Raw genomic sequence first — 27,867 nt, 5'->3', positions numbered from 1 at the left:
GATAACATTGGCACAAATGAGGAAGTAACACTTAGATCTACATGTTATCCACATACATCAGCAAACCCCCCCCCCCCTCCCCCCAATCCCTTCCCTCCCTCCCCACACACCTCAACACTGATATGCAATACATATCACACCCTACATACCTCAAAGATATTCTCAGGCTAAAAACTATAACTGTTATTTTTAACGTTCTCTCAAAATGGATTCATTAATGCAACGCCAGGTAGAAGCAGCTAAAGCATTAAACAAAAAGAAAAAGGTCACTAGAATCACAGTATGCCAAAGAGGGGTTTCATTGACAGCTGATTGAACCTAAATAAATACTACAAACTGTACGGTAGTAGTAGAAAGCAGAATTGTATAAAAAGTGATGTACAACACTTGCTTTAAGAAGCAGTATGGAGCTGCATGTGGTCGCGGTGGTTTTCAGTAAGCATGCTTTTTAGTGTTCACTAGTATCAGAATGTGCTTCTATTCGGAAACGAAAAATAATTAGCAATCTCTCTTATTGATCAATGTGTAAAAACAAATAGTAAGAGGAAAACATTACTGTAGTCGATGCTAATATTACCTTCTATTATGAATGGTATCGTAAGGCAGAATGGAGACACGATAGCGCCACATCTCACAGGAGCACAAACCCTCCTTTATCCAGCCCAGGTGGGTTAAATGTTTATATTCAGAGATAGGCACCTGAGACAGCTGATGGATAGGTCCAACTCACAATATTATGATGTGGTTTTCTTTTAATTAAGCCTTTAGAGGAACCAAAATAATGGAAGATGTGTGATGAGAAAATACTCAAAATCAGAGATAGCACATCTATTGGTAAATAAGTCACATGTGCTCAATGGTTTACATTTGTACTACAGTTGTTGTGAGTGCATGTCTAGCTCTCTACTAAGTGTACATTTCTGTCTACCAAGTGTACTTTCTTCACAAGCAATATTTAACAGTTCATAACATGTTTTTGGTGAGGAAAAAAAAAATGTGTTAAACCCTTTTTTTAAAAATCTTTTTTTTCCTTTTTTCTTTTTTTTCTTTTACAGGCTTGCTGCGGCACTGGTGTGATTTTGAAGCGGCCAACATGATTTCAGTTCCATGCGGTCACTCAGTTCACACACTGTTGATGATGAAAAGGATTCCTTTGCTTAGAAAAAAAAAAAAAGATAAAGATAAAACATGGCAAGTTTTGACAGACATCTTTCTCACTCTTCATCTTTTCTCTAATCATCAGAGGACGCCGACAGAGTCACTGCTGTCCTTTTATGGTCCTTTAATATCCGCACATAACAACTGACCGCTCTACCGTTTTTCCATACAGGCCTCAGCACCATTAAAGGCTCATAGGTAGAAAACGGCGTCTGCTTGTGAAGAACGCGTCTCTCTTTGCAATGCCATTCTCTCCATCAGTGTCATTTGTACGGGCAACTTGAGCTGCTCGTCTCATTTCTAAGGAGAAGTAGATTCTATAGGCCATGGGAGACACTGATGCAAAACCTCTGGACCGTTATCAATCATATCACACACCCGTTGGCTTGCATGAAATGGATGTGGTCCTCAGATATTACGCATCCGATGATTTGAAACCACAATCCATATGAGTAGAGGCCAATGTAGGGCCTCCACTTAAATAAAGTTTTCTATCTTAGCCTTAAAATTGAACGGTTTCTACTTTGGAGCTAAAGCTGAATCCAGGCTAAAAAACGTAGAAACACCACTTGTTGGTTTTGAAGCGCTTTCTCTAATCGTTATCACAGGAGCCTGACGGTTTCCTTCCAAAAGAAAAAACGTGAGGAATGTCAGGGGTTGTGTTGTAATAAAAAATAATTAAAATGCCATCATTCATATGAATTTGTAGTTAAAGGATGCAGGAGTAATGCCCGTTCCCTACAACCATAATACACACGCACACATACAAATAAGAAAAGTGAGTTTAGCTGGGCCAAATTATATTTTTGCTAATGCCAAATTATATTTTTGCAAATTGTTTTGTTGCTGGATGATTGGACTAGCAAGTACCAGAAATATTAGAAAATGAAAGGAGACTTTTTGGGTCAAATTACTATAAGTTGCTGTGTCTAAATTGTCCGACACTCAATCTGGGATTCACACAAGATAAAATAGGTGTTTCTGGCATTATGTTGTGTAGTTATGTGAATATGTACATTTTGAAATAAAACATAAAACCCCCAAAATCATAAAAAAGGGTGGGAAATAAACTACAAAAATATATACATATACATTATATATGCATATATGATGCATATATACACACATAATGCTATACATATATACTGTCTTTATATATACATTTACATATTACACACCAACGCTCATCTCGTTTGCTGTTAGTCACGGTAATAGAAGCTCTTTATTGCCCCCCTAGTGGAGAATTGGTATGAGGGCAAAACCTCTATTTTTTTCCTTCAGTTTTTCATAACTCGTCGTTTTTTATGTCTGATTGGACAACTCTACGGAAAGGCTCTTATTTTTGTTTCTTATTTTTGTTTCTGTGTAATAGTTGGGTTTTTTGGGAAAAAAAACGTCACTCGGAAAAGTAGAAAGAGTTGGTACTTTGTCACAAGGGGGTAGGTCGCCAGCACAGAGGAGAACTGAGGGTGAGTTGAGAAAATTTCGGCTGACAGTGTGTACCTCGCAGGTCCAGCCCAGCAGATGAGTTGGGGTATGTGGGGAGGGATTGCGGGGGAGGAGGTTGGAGGGCAGTGATTGAGTACAACAGGGAAGAGGTTTGTTTAGTTCCAGATCCGGAGGAAACTATCCCAGGAGCCGGTGGCCACAGCCATGCCGTCTTCCGTCACCCCTAAGCAGCTCACTCTGTTGTCGTGGCCTGCTAGAACACCTGGAGGTCAAAGAAAATAAACTAGTAAGATGCTGATCACTAAGAGACATTCAAGCATTATATCATTAAGTAGTCATAGATAACTGAAAAGTCTTCAGCTCTATAATATAAGCAGTTACACAGTCTGCGTTCACACTACAGGCCTTTATGTTCAATTTCAACTTGCTACTCATTCGACTCTTCATATCTATTCTAGGATGCAACTTATGCTTGATATATTGAATCCATTCAGAGGTCGAATAACTGGCAACTTTTATTCTGATAGTTGATTTATAATTTCAGACATATTCAAGCACAAGTGGCAGAAATTCCAGTTCCTAAAATGTGAGATTTGCAGCTTTTGACCCTCACCTGACAAGAAAACAAGATGGACAGCTTATTGGGGGAGGGGGGCAAAGTCACCAGACTTCAGATGTCATTTACCTGCGCGCTCGCCCTTCAGAGTGTCCCAGACGTTGCAGTTGAAGTCATCGTAGCCAGCCAGGAGCAGTCTGCCGCTCTTGGAGAAAGACACAGAGGTGATGCCGCAGATGATGTTGTCGTGGCTGTACATCATCAGCTCCTGGTCGGCACGCAGGTCAAACAGCCTGCAGGTGGCATCATCTGAGCCCGTGCCAAAGGCATTCCCATTGGGGAAAAACTGCAGCAGAAAAACAAACCCAAGTCAGAACAGTGTTGTTCGTCACAGAGGCACAGGACTGAGGCCTCTGAGGGGAGGTTTTCTTGCTTGTCCATGAGCCTTACAGACCATCCAGGGCTAATGCAGTGCATACACCTCAGATGGTGACCCGCTTTAATGGGGCACTTTGACATGAGTAATACTAATACTTTTCAGTAGAGGTAGGATGATGATGATCAATATATGAACTAATGAAATATATCAATGTCACGCATCCACAGATTTAGATTACCACAATGAAAAGTGAAATAATAATTGTTGCCCAGCAAAACAAACATAAAAAAGATTTTGTGGGTTTCAGTCCATCTATACTTTGTAATTTACCTTTTCCAAGATATTGCTAGTGTCTGATAAAAACCTCCAACCTCCACAACATAGTAGTGTATTATTACTTGTAAAGGAAACAAGTTAAAATTGTAACTTTTTTTAAACATTTTTTTTTAATCTTTATCTTTTATCTTTCTCATAAAACTTGGGCTTTGCAAAGAAAAAATACCTTTCATATTTCAGTAACAGTACAGCAGTATGCAAGATGAGGTATAACGTATAAAGTTTCATTACTCACAGTGACAGCGTTGATGTCGGACACATGGCCGGTGAAGGACTGCCTGCACATGCCATCACGTATGTCCCACAGCTTGGATGTGGCGTCACAAGCTCCTGACACAAAGGTCTTGAAGTCCGGTGCTAGAGACAAACTCATCACATCTCCTGTGTGGCCACTGAAGGTGGTGGCCTGCTGGCCTGTCTCTATGTCCCACAATGCACTGCAAAAAAGGAAGGTATTTTTTAGAAAGAGTGTCCCGAGACAATAGATTTTACATAAACTGCAACATTACAATACTGACAACACTCACAAATTATCCAAGACATACTAACCCCTATATAACAGAATAGGTGTTTTTGTAAAATCCACACAAAGATCATTGGTGAGAGTAAGAGGATATATATTAGGAAATCTTGACATCTTTATAATGTGGTGGAGCATCTTCGGTCTACTGTCTAGCATGGAAACAAGAATGTTTCTATCATGTAAAGAGCTTTAAATTCTTGAAGGTGCAGGGGGGGGCAGAGAGAGGGTCATTTCTCACCAGGTTGTGTCTCCAGAGCTGGTCAGTATCTGGTTGTCATCCAAGAAACGACAGCAGGACAGGTAACCTGGAGATGAACAGAGCTTCTGCATCAGCTAAGGAGAGCTCTGCCCTGGGCGAGCAACTTTACTGTTGAACTGCTCACATGGTGGCCGACTATGACTGAATTTTTTATTGCTGTGCTAATTCTTCTTTACAAAGTTGCCATATGTAAGTTTTAACCAGGAGGGATTTATTTTCCTAGCAAGGCATCCCCAGATTAATTCACAAATGCGTATTAGTGTGGAACCTCTCAGGTCATTTGGGATTTCCAAGAGACATTATCAACAGTGCGGACCAAAATGCCACCGGACGGATAAACATACAATTAATTAGAGCAGGGGTGCCTAATTCCAGTCCTGGAGGGCCACTGTCCTGCATGTTTTAGGTTTCTCCCTGCTCTTACACAACTGATTCTAATGATCTGCTCGTTATCAAGCAGCTGAAGCTTGTCAGAGGTTTGAAAATCGTATCGTAAGAATCAGGTGTGTTAAAGCAGGGTAGGCCTAAAACATGCAGGACAGTGGCCCTCCAGGACTGGAATTGGGCACCCCTGAATTAGAGCCATGAAATGACATAGCGCTGAGAAAAAAAGTTGCGCTAGTTACGCTCAATACTACATCTATATACTTCGTCTGGCTCTTTAATGACTGTTTTTAAATTGTATATAAATGTCCTTTTGTGGCGTTTTCTTTTGCCTTGTTGCTGAAATGTACTGTTTTAACAAATGTGCCTTGCCAAGAACATGAGCCTGTGAAAACATATGCAATCCAGTGGAAAACAACAACAGCTTGTGTAACTTTCCATTGTTTGACTCACTGTACCAACCAGCATATACATAATATCTGAAATCTAAAACTACAGTAAGGTAATACATGTCACACAGGTATTACACAAGTTTTTTAGTATAGAAATATGCTCATGGTTAATGGTTCTTTTGAGTCCAGCCAGCGATAGGCTCATTTTATTGGTATTAATTATTGGCTGGCCCTGTGCCTACCTGTGTGTCCGGGTAGCTCTCGGGTGACGCGCACGTTGCCCTCACGGGTCTTCAGGCTGTATATGGAGCAGATGTTGTCCAGGCCTCCGCAGGCCACATAGTTCCCAGAGGGGGCGTAGGCGCATGTCATCACCCAGGAAGAACGCAGTGGGATGGCATGCATCTGAGGACGAGGTCAATTAGTGTTTTCCAATACAAAATGATGTGTGAAAATACAGCTGACAAAATTCGTACTATGTGCTTCAGAGAAATTAAAGGATGCCTTCTTCCATTTGTCTGGGTGGCAATGTTGCAAAAGATGTCAATAACCTATTTGGTAACTTAATTACATCCTGATACAGATGAAGACAACAGAACTTAATATTTAGTGCAGAGGCAAGCGTAAAACAGTCTTGGGTGGTTTGTTTCTCTGCTTCGGATAGCATAACATTGGTATGAAAAGTATCTCCATACAGTTTAGGTTAAGAGGTTCAAATGGTATAGAAAACACTGCAGTGGTCCTATTCATGATTTTACCAGCTAGATTAATTTTATAAATATATAAACACCTCCAGGCAACCACATAGCTGTCATGCAGATGATGGCTTTCCACAGTTCCAAACATGTTAACAACAGTCATGTGTTTAAGAGAACCAGTGCATAAATTACAGCCTGTACTGCCATCTGGACAAAGCGGTGAAGTCTGATGGGAGCAGCAACTTTTACATATACTGTTCCTGTTCTTGTACATATTACACATTCTGTCATTGATTATCAATACCTTATTTGTCGTGTAGCTGTCCCAGATGATAAGCTTTCCATCTTGCGAAGCACTAACCAGTAGCCTGGGAAAGAGTTAACAGCATCATGACACACAGCTCACACACGGAGGAAAAAAAACACAATCTAAAAAGGTTCATGCACCTGGATCATTACAAGCAATGAGAGCCAGCAGCCACATCACATAATACTGTGCTATACCGTCTGAATAAGTCTAATGTGCTCTGTCAAAAAGCATTCAGTGAGAGCTCCCTACTCTTCTCTCCCAGACCTCATTTCCCTCCATCTTCCCTCTTCCTCCCCGTCCTGGTGAAAGTCTCCTCATCCAGGGAAGCCACTTTTAATGTCCCACTCCATGCAATATTCATTACCCCAGTTATGTAAAAGTCCCTACTGCCGGGTGGGAGGTGGAAGCCTGAGGGGTTGGGAAAGTGCTAGAATGAAGCTAAGGTGGGGCAGCAAGAAGGGAAAGCAAAAAAAAGGAATGCAGAGAAGATGATGAAGAAGGAACCATCAGTATAGAGTGAGAGTTATAGGCGGTGCAGATGCATTAACAGCTGGAACCCCTGCCTCCCTTCCTGACTGGGTGTTTCTGTCTCTCCAGGGACAGGAAGTGGTTTGACGGTGCTATGCTACAATCAAGAGGAGAGCCATCACGCTCAAATGTCAGCGGCTGTATACAAAATAAACACTTGCCTCCTACAGGGTCACCCAGAGGTTGACACACACACACACACACACACACACACACACACACACACACACACATTACAGAATACGCATATCTGATGAGCATATGCATCATCAACTGCAGGTAATACCAGTAGGTTTACCAATGGGGAAATAAAAAGAGAAAACTAATTTGCTTAAACAAAACAGAAGTGTGTGATCTATGATTTCTAAAAAACAGAATACAGATACTTTTTGGCTACACCATCTTCCAGTTCCTATGGATACAGACAGTGCACAGCATGCATTCAATTTGGAAAATATAATTCTCAGTGCTTAAAGTTGCAGCAAACAGTTAAAAAAGCAATTTGTAAGTTTTAAATTTAATGACAATTCAATGTGAGCAGCCACAGTTCAACCAATTTGGAAATATATTTTTTGTATTTTAAAAGGGTTTAGATCTTACAAACTGCATCTTTAAGGAAATATTAAATAAACTGTGGTGGCTTCCTGTCTCTGTGCCCAAATAATATCATTACTGTGCTGAAAGTGAGGGCCTAAAACAGTGGTAGTACTAAGACAGATGTACAGTAGTAGCATAGGTGGCAGTAGTGACAGTCAATTATGGTGGTATTAGTCATATTAGTAGAATAGTAATAATTGTAGTGGTGGTAGTAATAGTAGTAGTGGTACTGGTAGTAGCATAGCCCCACACCTGGGACTGCCGTCACTGCCCCAGTGCATTGCATTTGGGAGACAGATGGACAAAGAGAAACACAGTGACATAGACATATTAAACACATTAAGAACATTGTTTAAAACCAGTCATATAAACAGTTGAGAACCCCTACATTTTAAGGTAAATGTACTAGAGTATGTTTGCAATGAGAGTTGGAATTTGGTTCCAATATGCTCCCATAACTGAAGTTACACTACACTGCATAGCCTGGAAACTGTCAACTTGGTATGTGGTATTTACTTAGGAATTACTAGTAATGTAAGAATTTAAGTCAATTTTCCAAGACAGAGATGAAGCCAAGGCCAGAATGGAGATTTTTATTGTAAAGTTCCTGCACTGTGGCTGAAGGTGTGTCCATGTTTGCCAGGAATGGAAACCTGCAGACTGTCAGCCCTTGGTGGCACTTTATTGCCTATTCCTGGCATACAGTAGATCTTGACAGTTATAGCTGTAGTGTTAACAGTCTCCACGCTGTCACTGGCAGTCTAGAAACTTAACAGTCTCTTAGCAGCAACAAAAATCAACAGTGGCTCAGGGGGGAAATTACCTTTCAAACAAGTTCATACAATTTTAAAAAGATCTGAAAAGTAAATGGGCTAAACTGTAGTGATTGGTATTAGCATTGTGTATAATTCATAACTACCGAGCAGTTATATTTTTTCAGGGATAGAAAAAGAGATGCAAAAAGGTTTACAAACGTATGCACATCCAGATGATAAATACTAGGTCCATTTTGAAGATGGAAAAAATACAGTTCATACTAAACAATGCTCACAATAACATACATTTAATAACCATCAGTAGAAGTTTTATTAAAAAAAAAGTCTCTTTTGAAGGTAAAAAAAACAAGCAAGCAACCTAAAGTAGAAAAAAAGCAACAAACCCACACCAACCACTGCATCAAAAATGATTCAGTATGCTAAACATTTAAAACAAGTTAAGAGTGCAAAAGGCCTCCCAAAACTGTCCAGAAATGGGGGGACGGGTTAGATGTTATCTTAAAGTATAAACACACACACACAAAACATAAATCAGATCCAGAGAACAAAACCCCCATTGGTAAAAAAAAAGGTACATTTCTTGTCCTGCTCTAATAATTGTGTTGTCTGTAGAATAACTACACTACCTGGAATCGCTCCCCCAGTGCATTGCATAGATCTTGGCCAGGTGGCCCCTGAGAGTGCGTCGCGTCCGCATCTGTATCCGGCCCACTGAGTCCAGACCAGCTGTGATCTAACAAAACACAGGAAGAAGCATCAGCAGTGTCACTGGAGACCAGCACACACACACACCCTCTGGACAGTGGACTCTAGCTGAGGCAGCAAAAACAAACCAACATCACTAAGCAATGGACAATAACAAGGAATAGTGGAGCTTACCGTATATATTGGAGAATAATCTCTGTGAAGTATTTATATGGATTCAGTGACAACATATGTTTGTAAATACTGACAGGCTGAGAAATTTCTAATGTCTAGTTTGACCTTTATTCAGCCACTGACCTAGTAGACCTAGTAATCAGTAGATTTGTGTTGCAACTGTCTAAGGGCGCACTCACACCGTCCATCCGTACCGTGCCCCATGCTTTAGGGTACTTGTCCCTCCCTCCCTCTCCCCCCGCGGGCCAGGCCAGTTTGTACTCACACTACCTGGGCCTTGGCGAATGCTTTTTGCCTGCCTATACCTCATCACGCCGTAACACGTCACACGCATTGATTGACGTCATCGCGATGCGTCTAGGCGCGGTACGGTTGCACTCACACTGGTCAAACGAACTAGACTTTAGCCGTGAAACGTGCTTGGGCACGGTACGGATGGACAGTGTGAGTGCGCCCTAAGGTATTCACAAGTGAGATTGTCTCATCTAAGTTGATGATGACAGATTTATTTCATAATTTTCATTCTGGGTCATTTCAAGTAACTTTTAATGTCTTGAACACTCCCTCCTTGTGTGTAAAATATCTGAAAACAATATTCTATATGTCTTACCTGTGACAGAGTGGAGTCACTGCAGGCTTTCCTGGCATCCTGCAACACAACAAAAAAACTCAATAATCATGTTGACCAGTGACAGTGTCCAGTGTCACTGCATAGTTTAATGTAACACATGAGATTACTGCAAAGAAAAACACACACAAATAATGAAACAAAAAGAAAATCTCAAGTAGCAAAAATCAGTTCTAATTTAGTATCTAAACATGTCATGTCAAGTTATTGCTAATCAAAGAAACTGAATCTCAGTGATCAGAGAACCAATCACTCTGCAGAGACTGACATTTATTGATCAGTTTTCACAATCTCTGCACGAGAATGGAGGTGGTTGATTGACAAGTTATATGTCCAGTGCGTCACCATCTGAAACTGTATGAGTCACAGCTTGCAGTGAAAAGACAGTGGCACACATGCAATGTATGAAACACACACACATAAATATATATTTATATAAACAAACATATGCAAACATTAATGTTGCCGTACCCGGATCTGATTGCGTAGTTGCTCGGCTTCCTGCCGCAACTGTTCCAGCTCACTCATCGTCCCTCTGTGATGTGTTCAGGCCACACTCCGCTCCAAATACTGACTGGGCTGGGAAAACACACGTCCCTGCATACACGCACAAGCACACACACACGCACGCACACGCACACGCACACACACACGCACACGCACACACACTCACCCGCGCACTCTCACACGCTTTACCAGCTGACACCTGCAAGACGGAGAGAGACAGAAATACTATGAGTTCAACAGGCAGCTGGAGGGTGAAAGATGGGAAGACTTCCATCAGACAAACATAGGTATCCTGTGCGGGTTGAGACCAAAGGAGGGGGCTGCAGAGGGTGGGGCAGGGTGGGGGCCTGGAGGGTGGCCTGGCTCTTCAAACACCCCCAGTCTGGTTCAAAAGGTCATCTGAGCCAGGCTCTGACCTTTCCAGACTCAATCAGCCTTTTGTGTTGTTGCATTTTGCTATTTGCTCGGCCGACCCCAAAGAGCCCAGAACATACGTGTGTGTGTGTGTGTGTGTGTGTGTGTGTGTGTGTGTGTGTGCACGTGTGCGTGTGTGAGATAACAACAATACACCCAAATGCGAAAGAGAACATATGTGCATCTATTCATCTGTGGGTGTACATTATGTGAGCATTTATTAAAATGTGTGTCTAGGTTAGATATGTCAGATCTGTTTGAATGTGCATGCGTATGTGTGTGCGCACATGTGCAAGTTGCCACTTCCTTTACCTTCGGGAGCCTGAATGTGGGTCACAAAGCACTTAGACACTCCTCAGAAGTGTTTGGACCACACCCCCCAACCCCCTCTGCTCATTTTCCAGGCTGTTTTACAGTCTGTTGTCCAGAAGTCTAACCCTCCGAGATTAAATTTTCAGTTCCATTTTCTATAATTTAGCAATTACACCAAGTTCAGCCCTTCCTCTCAACAGGAATCACGTTAATGCAAAGAGGTTGCTGTTTGTGCTTTATCTTCCTTTTTGCAGAGGTTTAAAAGCCATTGGGACTGATTCACCACAAAAGAAAACCTCTCATTTTACAAATAGCATTTAGTAACTAAGTCAATGATGTGATGACCACTACTGGCTATTAAGATACCGTGAATGTGTAGAAAGCTACTCTTTGAGATTCTCGGTTCACTCCAATTTGGCCATTGTGCTTTTGCTCTGCAAACACGAGAGAGGATGCTTTGGACTGCTCATCGAGGAATCTGGTCTCAGCCAAGGAAGCATTTGACAGTAACGAGGCATCAGGGGCAGTGAACGATGCAATGCTTTCAGCTGCCCGGGGAGTGACGTCACTCTCGTCTCTGGCTGACGCAACCCCCCTGAAGAGAGGCTCTCAGCGTCAGCTCGCCTGTGATGTGGTGCTGCTCTATGACTGCTATGGATCCATTATACGATATCCCTCTGAAATCTGCCACGTCACACAGAGCGCCGTGTGGACTACCAAAACACCCGATATGACCTTCTACACACGGCTAAATATTTTCAATCAATGTTTTCAGCGCACAAGCAATGAGGTGGAAAAACATGTAGGTTTGATGGAAGATGGCGCTGAAAAACGTGATGTTGAGAGGCTTGCCCATCATTTTGGATACAACTGACAGCTCTTATTTTAGGCATGCCGTGGGAGTGATTTGCAGGAGTGCCTCATGAATTTTCTTGTTCACATGGATAATAATTATTTAATCATTTACAAACCAAAACAGGCCACTGACTGCTGTAACAAACCACATATCAACCACAGTCAAAAGAACTAGATAAAGTTTAACAATTTATAGTCTTAAAACTCAGTGAGAAGTGGGTCTTTTCTCCAGTTGTGTGACTGGAGTCATGCAGCCAACCAGCCGGGCCAACGCAGGCCCAGAGCATGGCACAGGTTCAGGGGCAACAAAGACAGAGCTGTGTGTTGGAGCTGTCTATTGTTTAGTATGAGACTGCCAGCTACAGTAGATAGTGCTGCTTGACACCACCCCAGATGGGTCTCTGAGACTGACTGGCCATGGGAGGCTATAATTGCTATAGCCCGTCCGACACCACCAACCAGCCAAATCAAACATCCTCATGCTGGAGCAGTGTATGAACAGTTTGCGTCACATAATGCTGTGCATGCACATAATTGTCTTCTATAAATCTCAAGTCACTAGCCAGCCAGAAATGGACGTGTATAAACGCCCTTAATCACCAGTTTGCATTTGAATAACTGTCTACTCCACTGAGCGATAAAAAGAACAGCAAAAAAAGGGACGCAATTTCACTTTTCATTGGCAAAGTCTTCCAGCAATGCAGAGCAGCCTATACATGACCATGACACATGGCTGATGGCTTTGGTTACCTGTGTGCCCATAGTGTCTTTAATTCAAAAACTAGTAGTATAAAGCAATTACAGCATCATCATCATCAAACTTAAAATCCATAATAATCAAACAATAGTTTTTGAAAATACTATTTAAGTGTTTTTCAATTATTATGTATTAAATTATCTGTATTTAACAATAGGCTTTACAATGTGGTTATTTGATAGAGATACTTATTGAATAACCAGAAAACACGCTATATCGTGATCAAGATATGAAATTACTTTTATTGGGATAGAAGATTTTGGCCATATCGTACAGCCCAGTAGAAATTATTAGTTGATTGATCGATACGTTGAAATAGTTGAAAATCTGCAACTATGCTGGTAACTGATTAATAATAAAAGTCCTAATTTTCTGAAGAAAATATCAAAAGTCACAGCTTCCAGCTTTTTAAAATGTGAATAGTTGCTGGTTTTCTTAACCTTCTCTCTAACAGTCAACTGAATATATTTATCATACAATTAGTCGGTTATCATTCTCTTTATATATGAGAATAGCTGACCCAAGTTCTTGTATGTAAGAATTATTTTTACATCTGGTTCAGCCGGCAATGTATAATTAGATGCTGTTGCATAACTTCATAATTGAGATTTAGCCCAGGTTAACAATGGCTGTAAAACTGTTTGTTTATCACATTGACATGCAACCATTAACTTTCATTTTCAAACCACCCAGAGAAAAAGACACATACAGAGATATCTCCCTAACTTCTCCATAGTAAGTTTATTGTCAGGCACAAGTCACTATAATCTCTAGTTCCCATAATGAAGCTTGGTCACAATAACTTTGTTACAGGGGACACTGTCGCTTCAGTGTGTGTCCCTGCTGACTCAGGGATAGTTCACGTTCAGCAGGAAACATAACAACCGTAAGACTGTTAAGACTTCAAGTCCTGAAGTGTTTAAATTTATCAAAACTGGAGAACATTGGAATCATGACGCTTATCAGCATATTTTGTATTTAACGTAAATTTGGCAATGAGACCTTGTGCTCCTTCTGGGTCACATTGAGTAGTAAAGTCAGTCACATCTGCCTCAGTCGTGAAGAAATACTGGTGAACAGAGCAGCAGGAGGTGCAGCAGTGCAGCTGCACCCAGAGCCACAGGGGCTCAACAACATGAAATAGACAGGAAGTTAAGGAATTAACATTATGAACAGCCAAGCCTAATCAAATGATTGAACGATAGTCCGTTGTGAGCACTAATACCAGTGTTTACAGTAAGACTTTAATATTTACCATTATTAAAATGACATTCTATAAATTGTAAGTCTTTAAATTTTGTGTCCCAATGAACAGAACATTTACAAAATGTATTCACTTTCTGTGCATACTCAGATATTTTGCTCCCTTAAAATACAGTGCAATATTCAAGTCAGTACTACGTTGAATTGATTATTTCACTGGTTTAGACTAATGGTATGTGTACACATGGGCGTTTTCAGATGCGAGGGGTTGCCCCGCTTCTTAACGTTGGAAGTTTGATGGGCTTGCCATTAGCAGTTATCAATTTGTCGTCAATGGCCTCTGAGAAAGAACACAGGCTAAACCCTCCTACAACAACGGCGGCTCCACCTGATCAGAGACATCCGGATATTATACCAGACTAACGTGGCGGCTTGTTTGGTATCTGTAAGTTATACTATGAAAAAAGCTCAACAAAATCTGTTTCTGAAAACATTTTAGGCAAGAAACAAGCTATGCAGTTGCTGAATCCGTCTTTATTTTAGATAAACAACAGTTAGAGTAAGATTTTGAGGGGACGAGTCATGGTAGATGCCCCTTAATGCAGGAAGTACCATCAACCTCAACTTTATGCAAATGAGGAACGTCAAAAAGGTGCTCCGTTGCTCCAAACTTGCCACAGCGCTGCCAGAATGCATTGTGCAGCTGCTTACATTGACAATGACATGTTCAAAACCACAAAACACCGTTCATCCAAACACAATGCCCACATTGCCATGACACAGACCTGGATTGAAATGGGTAAAGTATCTTTAAGTTGGTTCTCATATATAAAAAAAATAAAAATATATATAAATAAAATTGAATTGAAAAATTGAATTGAGATGTTACAATGTGTTTAATTTGTAAGAAATGTACGATCTAAAGGCTGAATTCCAACCAATCCAATATTAACAGTAGTACCTCATCAACTTTATGCATTATACTGAATATGCTCAGGTATTCATTAGATGATCAAGTTTAAATTTTGTTCAACATCAAATAAAAAATAATCCAACACCGATGGTCCGATCTCACCCTCACAGTTTCTGAGAGCCAATTTCAGATGCCATGAGTGTCTGTACAGGATTGACAGGAAACTCATTAAAGCTCAGTGTGTGAAAGTGAAAACTGGATGTAGCAGGGCAGCTCCACCAGGTGTAAACTTGTTCAAGTAGCCCACTCACTATTCCAAACATCCAGAGAATGGCGGAAATACTTGGTGAGATTCCAGTAAGGTAAGAGGCCACGTCTTCCTTCTCATCAACAGATACGTGTAAAAAAAATTATATCACGGACAGACTGCCATTAGATTTTTAAGGCTGATACTGAAATTCTATTATACATTACTTGATTTATTCTGAAATGGTGTTATTCTTTATTGTTCAAAATTTGATAGATTATCCACTGTGGCTATATCACTGCTGTACTAGCATGTTTTTTTTCAATAACCAAAGCACTTCAACAAAAACCTTTATTTTAAAAATGGAGAACACTTTCAGATACCTTCCAGTTATTGATGTAAATCTGGCACCTGGTCACAAATTACTTTATTGTTGGACACACCATATTTATCTGCAGCTCTCCTGGTTATTTTGCAAGACTATAAGCTGCTCTAAGGTGACAAACTCTGCGACAGCAGGTTGTCCAGATGAACGCCAAAGGGATGACCCTCTCAGCCATTGCAAGAGAGGTTGGGCGTTCCAAGTCTGTGATTTCAAGAATATTGAAACTTTACAAGGACACAGATTCACTTAAGTCCCTCAAAAGGCCGGTCCTCAACGTAAAGCAAGTGCACGAGAGGATTATATAACGACTCTCAATGGGGAATCGGTTCAACACTGCAGCTGGAGTTTTTAACCCGTTCGGTGTTGAATAGGGCAAAGATCTGTCTTTGTACACAGTGTCTCGTCATTTAAGACAATTTGGACTGAAAGCCCACTCTGCAGCGACCAAATATTAAAAAGGCTAGACTTGCCTTTGCTGAGGAGCATGTTGTGTAGACAGAGGAGAACTGGTCCACAGTAACTTCAGTGATGAGAATACGTTCAATTTATTTGTGTCTGATGGGAAACATTATGTTGGGCGTAGGACTGGGGAAAGACTGAACCCAAAGTTTGTAAAGAAGTATGTTAAATTTGGAGGAGGAAGTCTCATGGTTTGGGGGATGATCTGTGCAGCAGGGGTTGGGCCTCTTGTACAGCTACATATTAGGGTGAATGCAAACGTTTATGTGAAGCTACTTTGGCAACATGCAATACCTTCACTGCAATTGTCTCCCAATCAGCTGCAATTTTCATGCAGGACAATGCCCCCCGTCTCACTGCGAAACGGGTTAAGCAGTTCCTTAAAGCTAAGATTATTGAAACAATGAAATGGCCAGCCCAGAGTCCAGATCTAACCCCCATAGAGAATCTCTGGAAAATCCTCAGTGACAAAGTAATGGCTAAGAAACCCCTTAAAGCTACCTGTGTAAGAGACTGCAAGAAGAATGGACCAAGATCAAACCAGAGCAGTGTGAGAAACTAGTGATGTCCTGTGGGCGCAGATGTGCTGAAGTCATTCAAAGCAATGGCCTCTACACTTCCTATTCATTTTTAAATCCTAAGAAAACATTGTTTAGATCTTCTCTTCTGACACAATGGTTAATTTTCTCTAATTTTGATCTCCACTGTACACTGACACAATATATAAACTGATCTGGGTTTCTGTTATCCTGTAATTACCTTCTTTTTAACCTGTAGAGTCCAACAAATTCAAATCTCCAGTGAAAATAATTCCCTCTAAAAAGTTGCACACTTCACTGCTGCAAAAATGGTAAAAGGTTCAATGAAATGAGTCATCAAGGGGTCGGCAGCAACACCCCGTGTATGAGACGGGACTCCTGTAGCGACTGTGCACCAGGGTCAATGCTTTGGGGGTCTGCAGCGATGTCGGAAACCCATCGACCGAAGTAAAATGTATTCGTTTATTTTTTAAATAGAGTCTATGCACGTCTTTTGATGGGACTTATTTCATTTTGAAAATAATATAAGCAGTAGCTGATTTTTCAACACAAAATATCTACACGTCTTGATGGTGTCAATCTTTGCCAATCAATTGTTTTTAAACTCAATATGATATTTGACCGGAATTTTCCCCATTTGTGCGGGACACTGAAATCCTCCAGAAGGTGTGGCCCAACAGCATTTTTTTTCAACAGAAACAACAATACCAATATGTCTGTGATAGGCCAGTATCGAAAATAACGTCCAACAATACACCGGCCTGGCTGTTATTCATATTATATCATTAATGTCATGAATTATGAGAATAGGTTTCATTTTGCTTATTCATATTATTAGTACAGGAGAAGTGAGAGGGACACAGGGAATAAATGTGTGACGTACTTTGATAAAAGGTTTGACCCCACCTCGGCTACACCAGACAGCTGCAGAATTACACATAATGTAGTCACACATCGGTGCTAATCAAAACTACGATCGGGCCCTAAGTGACTTCCATAATCTGGAATGAACCATGACCCTTTTAAGTGAAAAGTTACCTTTAAGTTTGGGAACATACAGCTGTACAAATAGGAAAATGTAAAGCTTGAAGATGTAGTGCATTAGGGCTGGCTGGTATGCTTGAAATCATAATATCAATTTGGTAAATGTATGCAAAGTCAGATAAAGTATTCAAATAATGTCCAAAACTTTAGTAGTTGATTTAGCTTGTTTCCAATTAAAAACATTTTATAGTGGTATATGATTATATCTCGATCCAATTCAAAGTCCATAAATTGTTAAATTTATATTGTACTGCCATCTGATTGTTTTTTTAATTTAATTGAATACTTTTTTAGTCTATTAGATGACAAACAATAGTGAAATATTCCTGTCACAATTTCAAAGAACCTAAAGAGACGACTTCAAACTACTTGTTTTGACCATAATATTGAACTCACAATGATAGACTGAGAAAAGTTATGAATCCTCTCTTTTGAGACGCTGAAACCAGAGAGTTTGGGGCATTTTAACTTGATAATTCGCTATTGTACTATAAGCTACTGTAAAAACTATCATCAATTCATTTTCTGTCAATCAATGAATCGATTAATCGGCTCAGCTTTACCGGGTTTTAAAAGCCGTAAAATGACATAACTTGGACTATCCTAAATTATCAGTTACGGTCTTTTGCTTGCCCATCATACTAATTAATTTTATATTTAACATTTCCAGTCAATCACCACACTACCCACCTTTGAATTTCATTAGGCCATTTAAGCAGTCTCCAGCCGACCGCGCACACATGTCCTGGACCTGCCCGAAGCTTGCTGAATTTTGGTCCGATATATTTCAAACCCTCAAACAGACTCTGAACACAGATTTGGAACCAAATCCCCTGACTGCTCTTTTTGGGCTCCCTCTGTCTAAAAACCTGCCCATTACTACGCAACGTGCCGTGGCCTTTACCACCCTGCTCGCCAGACGTAACATTCTCCTTAAATGGAAACATGGAAACATGTTTTCTCTACGACATGTTTCTCTCTTCTTTACAATGTCTAAGGTTAGAGAAGTTGAGGTTTTCACAGAGGGGATCTTTGACAGCATCCCACAAAACCTGGCACCCACTGCTGGCTTTTATTAGTAATAGTCTTACTGTTACTCCTGATGATGCTGAGGACACTTTTAATACCTGGAAGGAGAGAAGGGCCTGTTTTTTTTCTCTTTTTCTTGAATTACTTTAATTATTTTTGCTATTCGCTATAGTTTTTACTCCATTTTGTTTCATTGTACCTTAACTATCTACTTATGTTATATGTTATTTAATCACTGGGTATTGTGACTACGTCTGGCATGGGCTGTTGGGAGGGATAGTGGGATTTATGGTGGGTTTTTTCTTTTTCTTGTTCACTTTAAGGCAGATGTGCTGATGTTCTTTGCCTGTCTGCAAAATTCAATAAAAAAAAATGAAATTAAATAAATCAAAAAATAGGCCATTCAGTGAGAGCACCATGCCACACAACTAAAATCTGTATTTGTGTACTAACTACCCCATAACAAACTGCAGATTGATAACACACTAAAAACTGCAACTTCATACTGATCATGTATCAATATCAACAACAACCCACTTTTTCTGATTTATCACATGCTCACTGTCAACAGCCCAGACAGGAAACCATCAGCTAAAATCACGGGGACACAACAGAGATAGTAGGTGGAAATGACCATGGATTAAACATCTTTACGAGGTGAACTGGGTGGAAATATATAATTCTAAGAAGAAGCAACAAATTGCATGAGCCTCTCGCCCCGTCGTCACCCTACCAGTTGCGGCTCGGATTGGAGGCGGACTGGCATGTATATTTAATGGAAAAGAAGAAGAAAAAAAAGCTACGAAGGGGTGTCGTGCAACCACAAACGAGAAAGCTGGTGTATGAAAAGGGAACAGATGAATCTGTGCCCACTGGTGAAGGGGTTCTGCCCAGCGAGAGATCCGTTTGACAGCCCGTGTGAAAGGCCGCGCAGTGAATTTTCAGCTTCGCTTATAGGAAGAAAAAAAAAACAGCATTGAGGCAATTATAGCCTGCGAATAGTTATGACAAGAGCGACACTGCTGCCCGACAATATGCTCAAGCTCACGGATATGTCTGCATCTCATCCTTACCATAAAAGAACCTAAACCCGCCGTGAGCAAAGCAGGAAATACCCTAAAAGCCTCCAAAATATCTCAGCCAAGACTACACGTCCTTACCTGAAACAGGCTTTTTGTGGCTCTGTCTGTCCTCCAAATACGAGTCACACCGATCCGTTTTCACACGACAGCCATGGCCCCTGCTGTGATAGAAATCGCAAAAGGCAAGACGTGTTAATTTTAAGACAATTTACTGGGCTTAAAGAGGGAAAGGAGCGGAGCGGGACTCTGGTCGGATTAGACTGAAAATTTTCACCAAGCAAGCTAATCACCACACCCATGAAAGTGGGAACATGGCAACAGCCTACGCTTGAGGGTTGCGCGGTGGTGAATAGACCGACCTTTATTTTTATTTTCTAACCAATATAGCACGTTTCAAATACCAGTCCCGTATTAAATCGCATTATATTTAAGCGAGTAGTCCAAAATAATGTCAGAGTATATCTTTTTTTCGCTTGGGGAAAATGTCTGAAATGGGTTGTGTAACCTACGGGTGAAATGGTATCGTCCGTCAGCCCCCTCAACAAAAAGGAACCGAATGGGATACAGGAAACAACATTTAGACCTTTAAAGCCTGAAGTAGTGGCAGTGATTCAAATGGGCTTCACTTCAGTTTTGAAAAGACACCTTATGGTTAAAAAATGCACTCTGGTGCATTGATTTGGTTATATATCAATACGCTGGCTAAACCGAGAGCATCTACTGTTTTAGTGTTAAATCTGGAGGGGAGGAGATTCAAGATGGTTTATTTGTCATATACACAACAATTACAGCAGCAGTTGTTGGCAATAAAATTCTTGAGTCCCAGGCTCCTTTCAACAATGCTATATAAAAAGAAAATGTATCAGATAAACACGAGTAAAGAGAGCAACATGAGACCTAAATAAACCAAAAGGTAATAGTGCACATTAAAACTTCAGTGAAGACAAAGGTGTAACATGTATAAATGCAATTAAATCTAAATAAAAAAGAATACTGGACATGAAATAATACAAATAAAATACAATAATACAAACTAAATGAAATAGAATAAATGGCTATTCTATTAATGTCAAATAAGAATATTTATTTGCTACATGTACATCTCATCTCATCTCATCTTTAACCGCTTATCCGGGGTCGGGTCGCAGGGGCAGCAGCTTTAGCATATATAATTATATTTATTTGCTATACATACAGATGTACGTAGCTTATGAGAGGAGTACAGTATTTTTGTTTATTATCGATTACTGGTTGTGACTTTGCTTTGTGACCTGTGAGCATTGTTTAAAAGTTGCAGTTTATTTTTAATATTTAAAAAAGCACATAAGTACAAAATACTTAACTACAGTAAATGTGCAGGAATATAAACAAAATCATGAGGTGGTAATATTAAATAAAGTTATCCAAAGATAACTGTCAGTTGAGAAGCCTGTATGAGACTGCGAAATACGATTGATTAATAGTTATAGTAATTCATTTATCAAATAAATTATTTTCTGGTTCCAGATTTTCAAATAGAAGGATGTTTCTGCTTTTTTCAGCATTATGCCATTGTGAATCGATTATTTATCCATATCTAGAAAAGTGAAGATAAATCAGTTACTGTACTTCAAACCCACCCAATCCAAACTTGTGCCAGCCTCAGGAGACAGCTGTGCCAAGTCTCACCCTGGCACACCACGGTTGGCCTGCAGTGGGCTCATTGAAAAGGATCTCTCTCCATTAGGACAGGATACATTTTTAATGGGGCCAATGAAAGGGAGCAGTGGGATAGGCTTTTCCATAGCTCTGCACGAGCCACAATCAATGGAGGGAAGATGAAAGTTGCCCAGCCCTTGGTTTCCTTTCAGAGTGGCATGGGGTCAGATTAAGTCTAATTGAATTCACACACCCAGCAGTAGTTTAGGTGTGTCAGACCAATTTCCCCCTAAACACATTAGGAGGATTAGGATTAATAGGATAGCAGAAACATATGTTGTGTTTGGTTTGTCATAAGTGGAGCTTGAAAATTGGTTATTATTCAAATAACATATTACATAAGGCAATGTACAGTATGTGTTACGCACGTGTTTCTGGACAGTTGTTCTCAAAACGGAAATAGCATTAATTTCTCTATACTAGCCTTTAATTCACTAGTATGGCTGAATATCCTCATGTTCAATTTAAAGAAGTTGGATGATACATACTAAATAATAACCACAAAACTGTCCCTATATCAGAGATATGGAATAGCATGGTGAACAGTGATACATAAACAGAGTTTTGCCAGGTTTTTGAACCCAACGTGACATAATCTTGGGTCAGCCCGAACTCTCTGTATTGCACATCTGAAGTTCCTAAAAAAAAGGTAGAGATAATTCAGCTGTCATACACTATGTTTCAGTAAATGGTCAAATCATTAATATCGATTTTTTACCCCTTTTGGGCTGCAGATTGACTTTATGAGTGACATTTTTTTCAAACTACATAAGAAGGACTCAACTCTCTGCTCTCTGCCTCTAGTGAGTGAAAAATACTGAATTAGCCAGCTGAGAATTAGAGTCAAGGTGTCCAAAAGGACATCCTTGGCCAATCAGGTCCCTTGCCCCATTGCTTGGCAACCAAAGGCAGAGGGAGCAAATTGACACTGTAAAAATAGCACATCAATAGCCTGGTGTCTGAAAAAAAAAAGAAAGACACACATGTTGGTGAGGCTATAAATAGCCTCCTGGAGCCTGGAACAGGTATCGTGTACAGTATCTCAGCGGTATTGTTGCCCACGGATGAGACATTTTTGCATCGATGCAAATTCAGCATCGCTTGTGCTGTAAAGTACAGTAGCAGTCAGGCAGCTGAATGAATTCATTTGAATGTGAGGGAGGTTTTAGGGTTTTAGTTTTCCTTCATTGCTGTAAAAAAAAAAAAGGCTCAAAACTAACAACAGGTTGCTATGTAGACAGCCGTTTTCTTCATCCTACTGTTTACCATCCGATATTTTGCATAGGTGCAAAATTACAATACCCTCAATGATACAGTGTTGCAATAATAAATTCAAATGTAGGCTACTAATCAATAATGCGCATGGACAAGTTTGCATGCCAGATGGGATTTTGGGTTTAATGGCTTACATGAACAACTTGGATGATATATGATCTTTTTATATGATCACATAATTACAACCTCATGTTGTTCAGAGGCATCCCGACGAGCTAGGGGCTTTAGTCTTTACATATTATCTCATCACTACAATGTCACATTGATAAAATGGGTCGTGCACATGTTTCCTTTGTGTCATGGAAGAGTGTCCAATTCAGTTTCACAGGACTGCTCAAAAATGAGCCCAATACGTGGGTGATGAAATCAAGTGGAGATAATGGGATGTCAATCTGAAGCAGCTTCTCAATACCTATTTTTATCGGCACGTTCCCATTTTTTGCCCACATGTGGCGACGCGCCCCGAAGACCCCCATGTAATACTTCCACTGTATCAAAGGCAATTAAAAGGTGTAGCAACAGTAGAACCTTAAAAGGCTTTATCAGGGCCGCCTTATCCACCAGACATCTCCCGGGGAGGCTGGCCGTTGCCAGGGTAACCCTCACAAATGGCAACTGACGTCAAGAAGGTAGGAGAAATACCAGGGAGAGCCAGAGCTGCTATGCATAATGGATTATTGAAAAAAGGGCCCTCTTGAAGAGTGCAAAGTGACTTAAAATATGCGTGCCTCACTGGGCTCGCCACCACTTCTCTCTCTCTCGCTCTCTCTGATGAGGAAAATAGATGTTGACAGTTTCAGGGTTTTACTTGCTGATTGGCACAGCTTGGGCTTGACTGGTCCAATTGAAATGATCCATTTTGAGTTAAACACCAGATTAGATCATTTTAAAATTATTTGTAAATATAAGTACTATAGGCTGGAGTGCTCATGTGTATATTGTGTATCGCAATACGTCGCAACATACTGAATTTTAACAACTGTACAACAAGTTTTTTTCTGCTGTACTTAAATCAGAATGTATGGCTTTCTGCGCTGCATCTAATCTAAACTAAACAAAGAGTGATCCGTCACATCAGCTATTACTATCCCCAGCAGATCCTTTTGTTGGTGACATAACAAGGATCCACAGTGACATTCACATGCAGCTTCTCAGAAGAGATCACTTCAGAGAAGTCCAGAGTGTAGCAGCAGTTAACTCTGTCCCTGTGTCAGGCTCTTGTCTAATCTCAGTGCCATTGTTGGCTCATGAGAGACTGTCACAGTGGCAGCTTGGTGAAGAGCCCTCATCGTTTCTGTGATAATGCCTCTCGTGTTGTGTTGGAGTCACACTATTGGGACACCGATTGGGGAGTCAGGCTTGCGGATGGCAAAGGCCAAGCACGGTTGCTATCCAAAAAATAAAGCAGATCAGAAGCATGTACATGCAGTAGAGATCTGACATGGTGTCCATTTTGAGGTTAGAGGTGGCATGCATGTTATAGATGATATTAACATATATAGTATGTTGAAAAAGTGAATGCAATGTGACTGAAAGGCCACAGGTTCTAAAGATGCAACATCATATTGTTCATGTCATATAATTTGCTCTGAATGAAAGCATCTGCTACATGTGTAGAATGTACATGAAAGAGTCAATTAACATCATAATGAGTAGGACAGAAGCTTTTTGTTTCAGGGAGAAGTTGCAGAGGAAATGTGCAAAGAGAAGAAGCGAGAGTGTTTCAGGGGAATCCCAAACACTTCTGTAAACCAGGGGTGCAAGAAGCAACATAAAAGCATGAACTACCATGCTCTAAGTTTCCAAAGAAGTGAATCACACAAGTCTTCCACGGGAAAAATAATTAAAGGAAGTGAGGAACAACCCTGATGTGCTAATGCCACCATATTCAAATGCTTCCCGCTATGGCTGCAACACTATTATACCAGCTGATCATTAATTTATTACCTGAGCCCTCAATCATTTTGACTTGAGAACACAGTATACGGTATTACCTCTTATTGCTTGCCTTAAAAGCAAGAACAGCCATGATGCCAAAGCCACAGACCAGGTTGACAAGCTCACAACCAAAATACCACAATCACCAGTGTTTCTTCTGTTACTGTAGATCTGCAGGCTAATGCAGATCTCTCCTATCTTCTTTTGTTGCTTTGTTAGAATATAGATATTCCAAACTGTATATCTATATGGATACATGGACATTACATTTGATATATACAGTTATACATTTTAATTTCAGATTTACCCTGGCAGTTATTTTGCTGTGGCAGTGAACCAAAGATAAGTGAATCCAGAGTAAACACAATGTGTGCTCACTAACGCACACCAATAACTCCTCTAAATTCAGTCAAATGATTGAAGCTTTTCTACCTTTTTCCAGTGCAGATGAGCAGCAGAGGAAGTGGGTGTTTTCTGCGTACGTCCGAAATGGCATGGATTGAGTTGTACAGAGAGCTGTCGTTTCAGTTCTTCCTTTCAGCTGTGAGTGTAGATGCTGTTAGGAGGAGCAGTAAATGCAGAGAGAGAGAGAAAGAGAGAGAGAGAGAGAGAGAGAGAGAGAGAGAGAGAGAGAGAGAGAGAGAGAGAGAGAGAGAGAGAGAGAGAGAGAGAGAGAGAGAGAGAGAGGGAGAGAAAGAGAGAGAGCAAGCGCTGGAGTATGAGGTAGAGAGCTGCTGAGTGGGAGGGTGAGCATATCAGGGCATGGAGGATGGGAGATGAAGTAGTATCCTTTATTAAAGGGACAGAGTCTATTTCTTTGATACTACAGTGACAGACATTACAAGATTCACTCTCCAGCCACTTTATTAGGTGCAACTGCTTGCTAATGCAAATTTCTAATCAGCCAATCACATGGCAGCAACCACATGCATTTAGGCATGTAGACATGGTCAAGACGATCTGCTGCAGTTCAAGCCGAGCATCAGAACGGGAAAGAAAGGTTATTTAAGTGACTTTGAATGTGGCATGGTTGTTGGTGCCAGACGGGCTGGTCTGAGTATTTCAGAAACTGCTGATCTACTGGGATTTTCATGCACAACCATCTCTAGGGTTCACAGAGAATGGTCCGAAAAAGAGAAAATATCCAGTGAGCGACAGTTCTGTGGGGGCAAATGCCTTGTTGATGCCAGAGGTCAGAGGAGAATGGCCAGACTGGTTCGAGTTGATAAAAAGGCCACAGTTACTCAAATATCCACTGGTTACAACAGAGGAATGCAGGAGAGCATCTGTGAACACACAACACGACCTACTTTCTAGCAGATAGGTAACAGCAGCAGAAGACCACACTGACACTTTATTAAGCGCCAGGTGCACCTAATAAGGTGGCGGGTGAATGTAAGTTACAGAAATCCTGTTATCTATGGCAAACTTGTTTTCATACTGAGTTCCAGGATGGGTTCATTACTCCCACATCAGTTTGATGTTATCAAAAACATCTTGTCTATTACCGACAATACGTATCCTGATACGGTTTACAATAAATATATTGTAATGTATTGCTATTTTTTAAAGTTTAATTTGAGGAAAACGGTCTTAGTATACAGCACACACACCATCTGCATACAATCTGAGGAAATGTTTGCTTGTTTTCCACTACTGCCACAAATATTGCCTTTGCATGCTTTTGAGAAACGATAAAACATAATATCGCTCAAGTGTATCATTGTTTTCTTTTCTATAGTTTTAACAGAAGATGATTCATTGATTCGAGGGAAAGGAGAGCTGGAGCCTTTCCCAACATGCACTGTGTGGAAGAGTGTGGATCATCCGAGATGAGCTCAGAGGTATGTGATTCTTCAAAGGGCATTTTAAAGAAATGCCAAGAAGTGTAAAACATGCATCAGTCCGTCTTTTGTTGGACAAGCCCTATTAACACAGAACATACATTTTTATGAAAAAAAACCCTCCTATAAAGCACAATAGATGTATGAACCTTCTCCTAAATGAGAATCTCAAACAGTAGTCCTATTTCATTGAAGACATTTTGGCGTGTGACGGTAGTAAAATTACAGGTGTAAATATGATAAATTAATAAAAATGAATGATGGCTGACTTCCATTTAGCTGCTTCGGTTTCAGGGTACCACTGGCTCAGTTGAATAGAACAGAGCCAATGTTAATGTTATTAGCGACACCTGTGCTTTTCCCGCGATGACAAATCAAAATGTCTTCTGTGAAAAGGGCCTTTGGAGGTTAGTGAGGGGTCCTCTAATAATGTATAACTCAGTCTTTACATCAGAAATAGTATAAACATTAAGATGATGCCAAGGACACCGTTAAGCATAACTATCGCTAATCCACTTTGGAATTATTTTAGTTGCGGTGAACAATGCAGTGAAAAAAGTATTAGACATATCTAATGAATAATGCCAGTGATAAACACGGTTACAAACTGTAATGAAGTCCACTGGCTCCAATACAATAAATGTTTGCTTCAGATTTGCTGTCGTTAGTCACTTCTTTATATTCTGCCAATGGCCTGCAGTGTCGTTTTACAAGACTTACAATCAATCACCCAATAATACATAAGGCTTTGCCCAAAAATGAGACTCTTTGTGGTTACCTGCAGAGGTGACTTAACCGGCTGTAATCTTAAAGACTGGATGGAAGACAGGATTTCAAGTGTAATTAGTAATGTTTGGGGTTAAATACTTCCCTTCACACATTGTCTTCAAAATCCAAATCAGACATGAAGTTTAAGAAAACACTTTTTTTCTTGATCAGTTTACTGCATTTAACATTTTTTGGTTGCCTAAGTGAGTGGCTTTGGATACTTTAGTGACCCATGGGGGGAAAAACTAAGAATCATAGAAATAACAGAGCTCCAATGAATAATACTTTTCTTCTTATACTCTTACTCTCATGATACTAAGTTTACAAATTATGGTCCAGACAATTCCTATCATTATCAGAATGTATACAGCTTGTTTTACCAACTTTCACAGCTACCATTATTCTCATATCATTCTAGGTATGTGTAGAACTTCCCCTTGCATTTTTCCCCATGTTGTATTACTGCACTACTCTACTTTCCTTTGCAAATTTCCCCCCACGGAAAAAGTGTTCTGAATTGAAGTCAACGCATCAACATGATGCCTTTAATTTATTGTTTTATTGTCTAGAAAGCACTTTGTGACTTTTGCTGCTCTGCATCCAAAGTACAGTATATTAATGCTGTGAAGGAGATTCAAACAGTCATAGTTTTATTAGCTACAGAACATCAGGTTAACCTTGAACTGTTAGTATTTTATGAGCAGTCTGTTGAAATGCTATTTGCACAATGATTCAATTTACACAAT

At 40.3% G+C, this 27,867-nt stretch overlaps 1 protein-coding gene across 1 annotated transcript; it reads right to left on the bottom strand.

Annotated features, from left to right (window-relative positions):
* Positions 1-108: 108 nt before the first annotated feature.
* LOC310966758 (guanine nucleotide-binding protein subunit beta-4) lies at positions 109-19,845 on the bottom strand. The gene is made up of 10 exons (XM_083940640.1): positions 19,677-19,845; positions 10,324-10,558; positions 9,835-9,873; positions 8,972-9,078; positions 6,439-6,502; positions 5,679-5,841; positions 4,640-4,706; positions 4,114-4,315; positions 3,293-3,509; positions 109-2,869 (listed from the first exon to the last, which is right to left on the bottom strand). Exons 2-10 carry the CDS (start codon positions 10,378-10,380, stop codon positions 2,763-2,765), a joined length of 1,023 nt encoding a protein of 340 aa, XP_083796766.1. The 5' UTR covers positions 10,381-10,558; positions 19,677-19,845; the 3' UTR covers positions 109-2,762.
* Between the last annotated feature and the right edge of the window lie 8,022 nt (positions 19,846-27,867).

The sequence above is a fragment of the Echiichthys vipera genome (assembly GCF_963691815.1).
Source record: "Echiichthys vipera genome assembly, chromosome: 3".
Lineage (NCBI taxonomy): Eukaryota > Metazoa > Chordata > Actinopteri > Perciformes > Trachinidae > Echiichthys > Echiichthys vipera.
This window is presented reverse-complemented; position numbering and strand designations above follow the sequence as displayed.

Excerpts from the sequence above, each read along its gene's own strand:
- LOC310966758 (XM_083940640.1), bottom strand. The coding sequence starts at position 10,380 with ATGAGTGAGCTGGAACAGTTGCGGCAGGAAGCCGAGCAACTACGCAAT. Across the intron at positions 9,079-9,834 it reads GTGACTCCACTCTGTCACAG|ATCACAGCTGGTCTGGACTC; the intron begins GTAAGACATATA and ends GTGTTTTGTTAG. Across the intron at positions 5,842-6,438 it reads ACAGCTACACGACAAATAAG|ATGCATGCCATCCCACTGCG; the intron begins GTATTGATAATC and ends CCTCGTCCTCAG.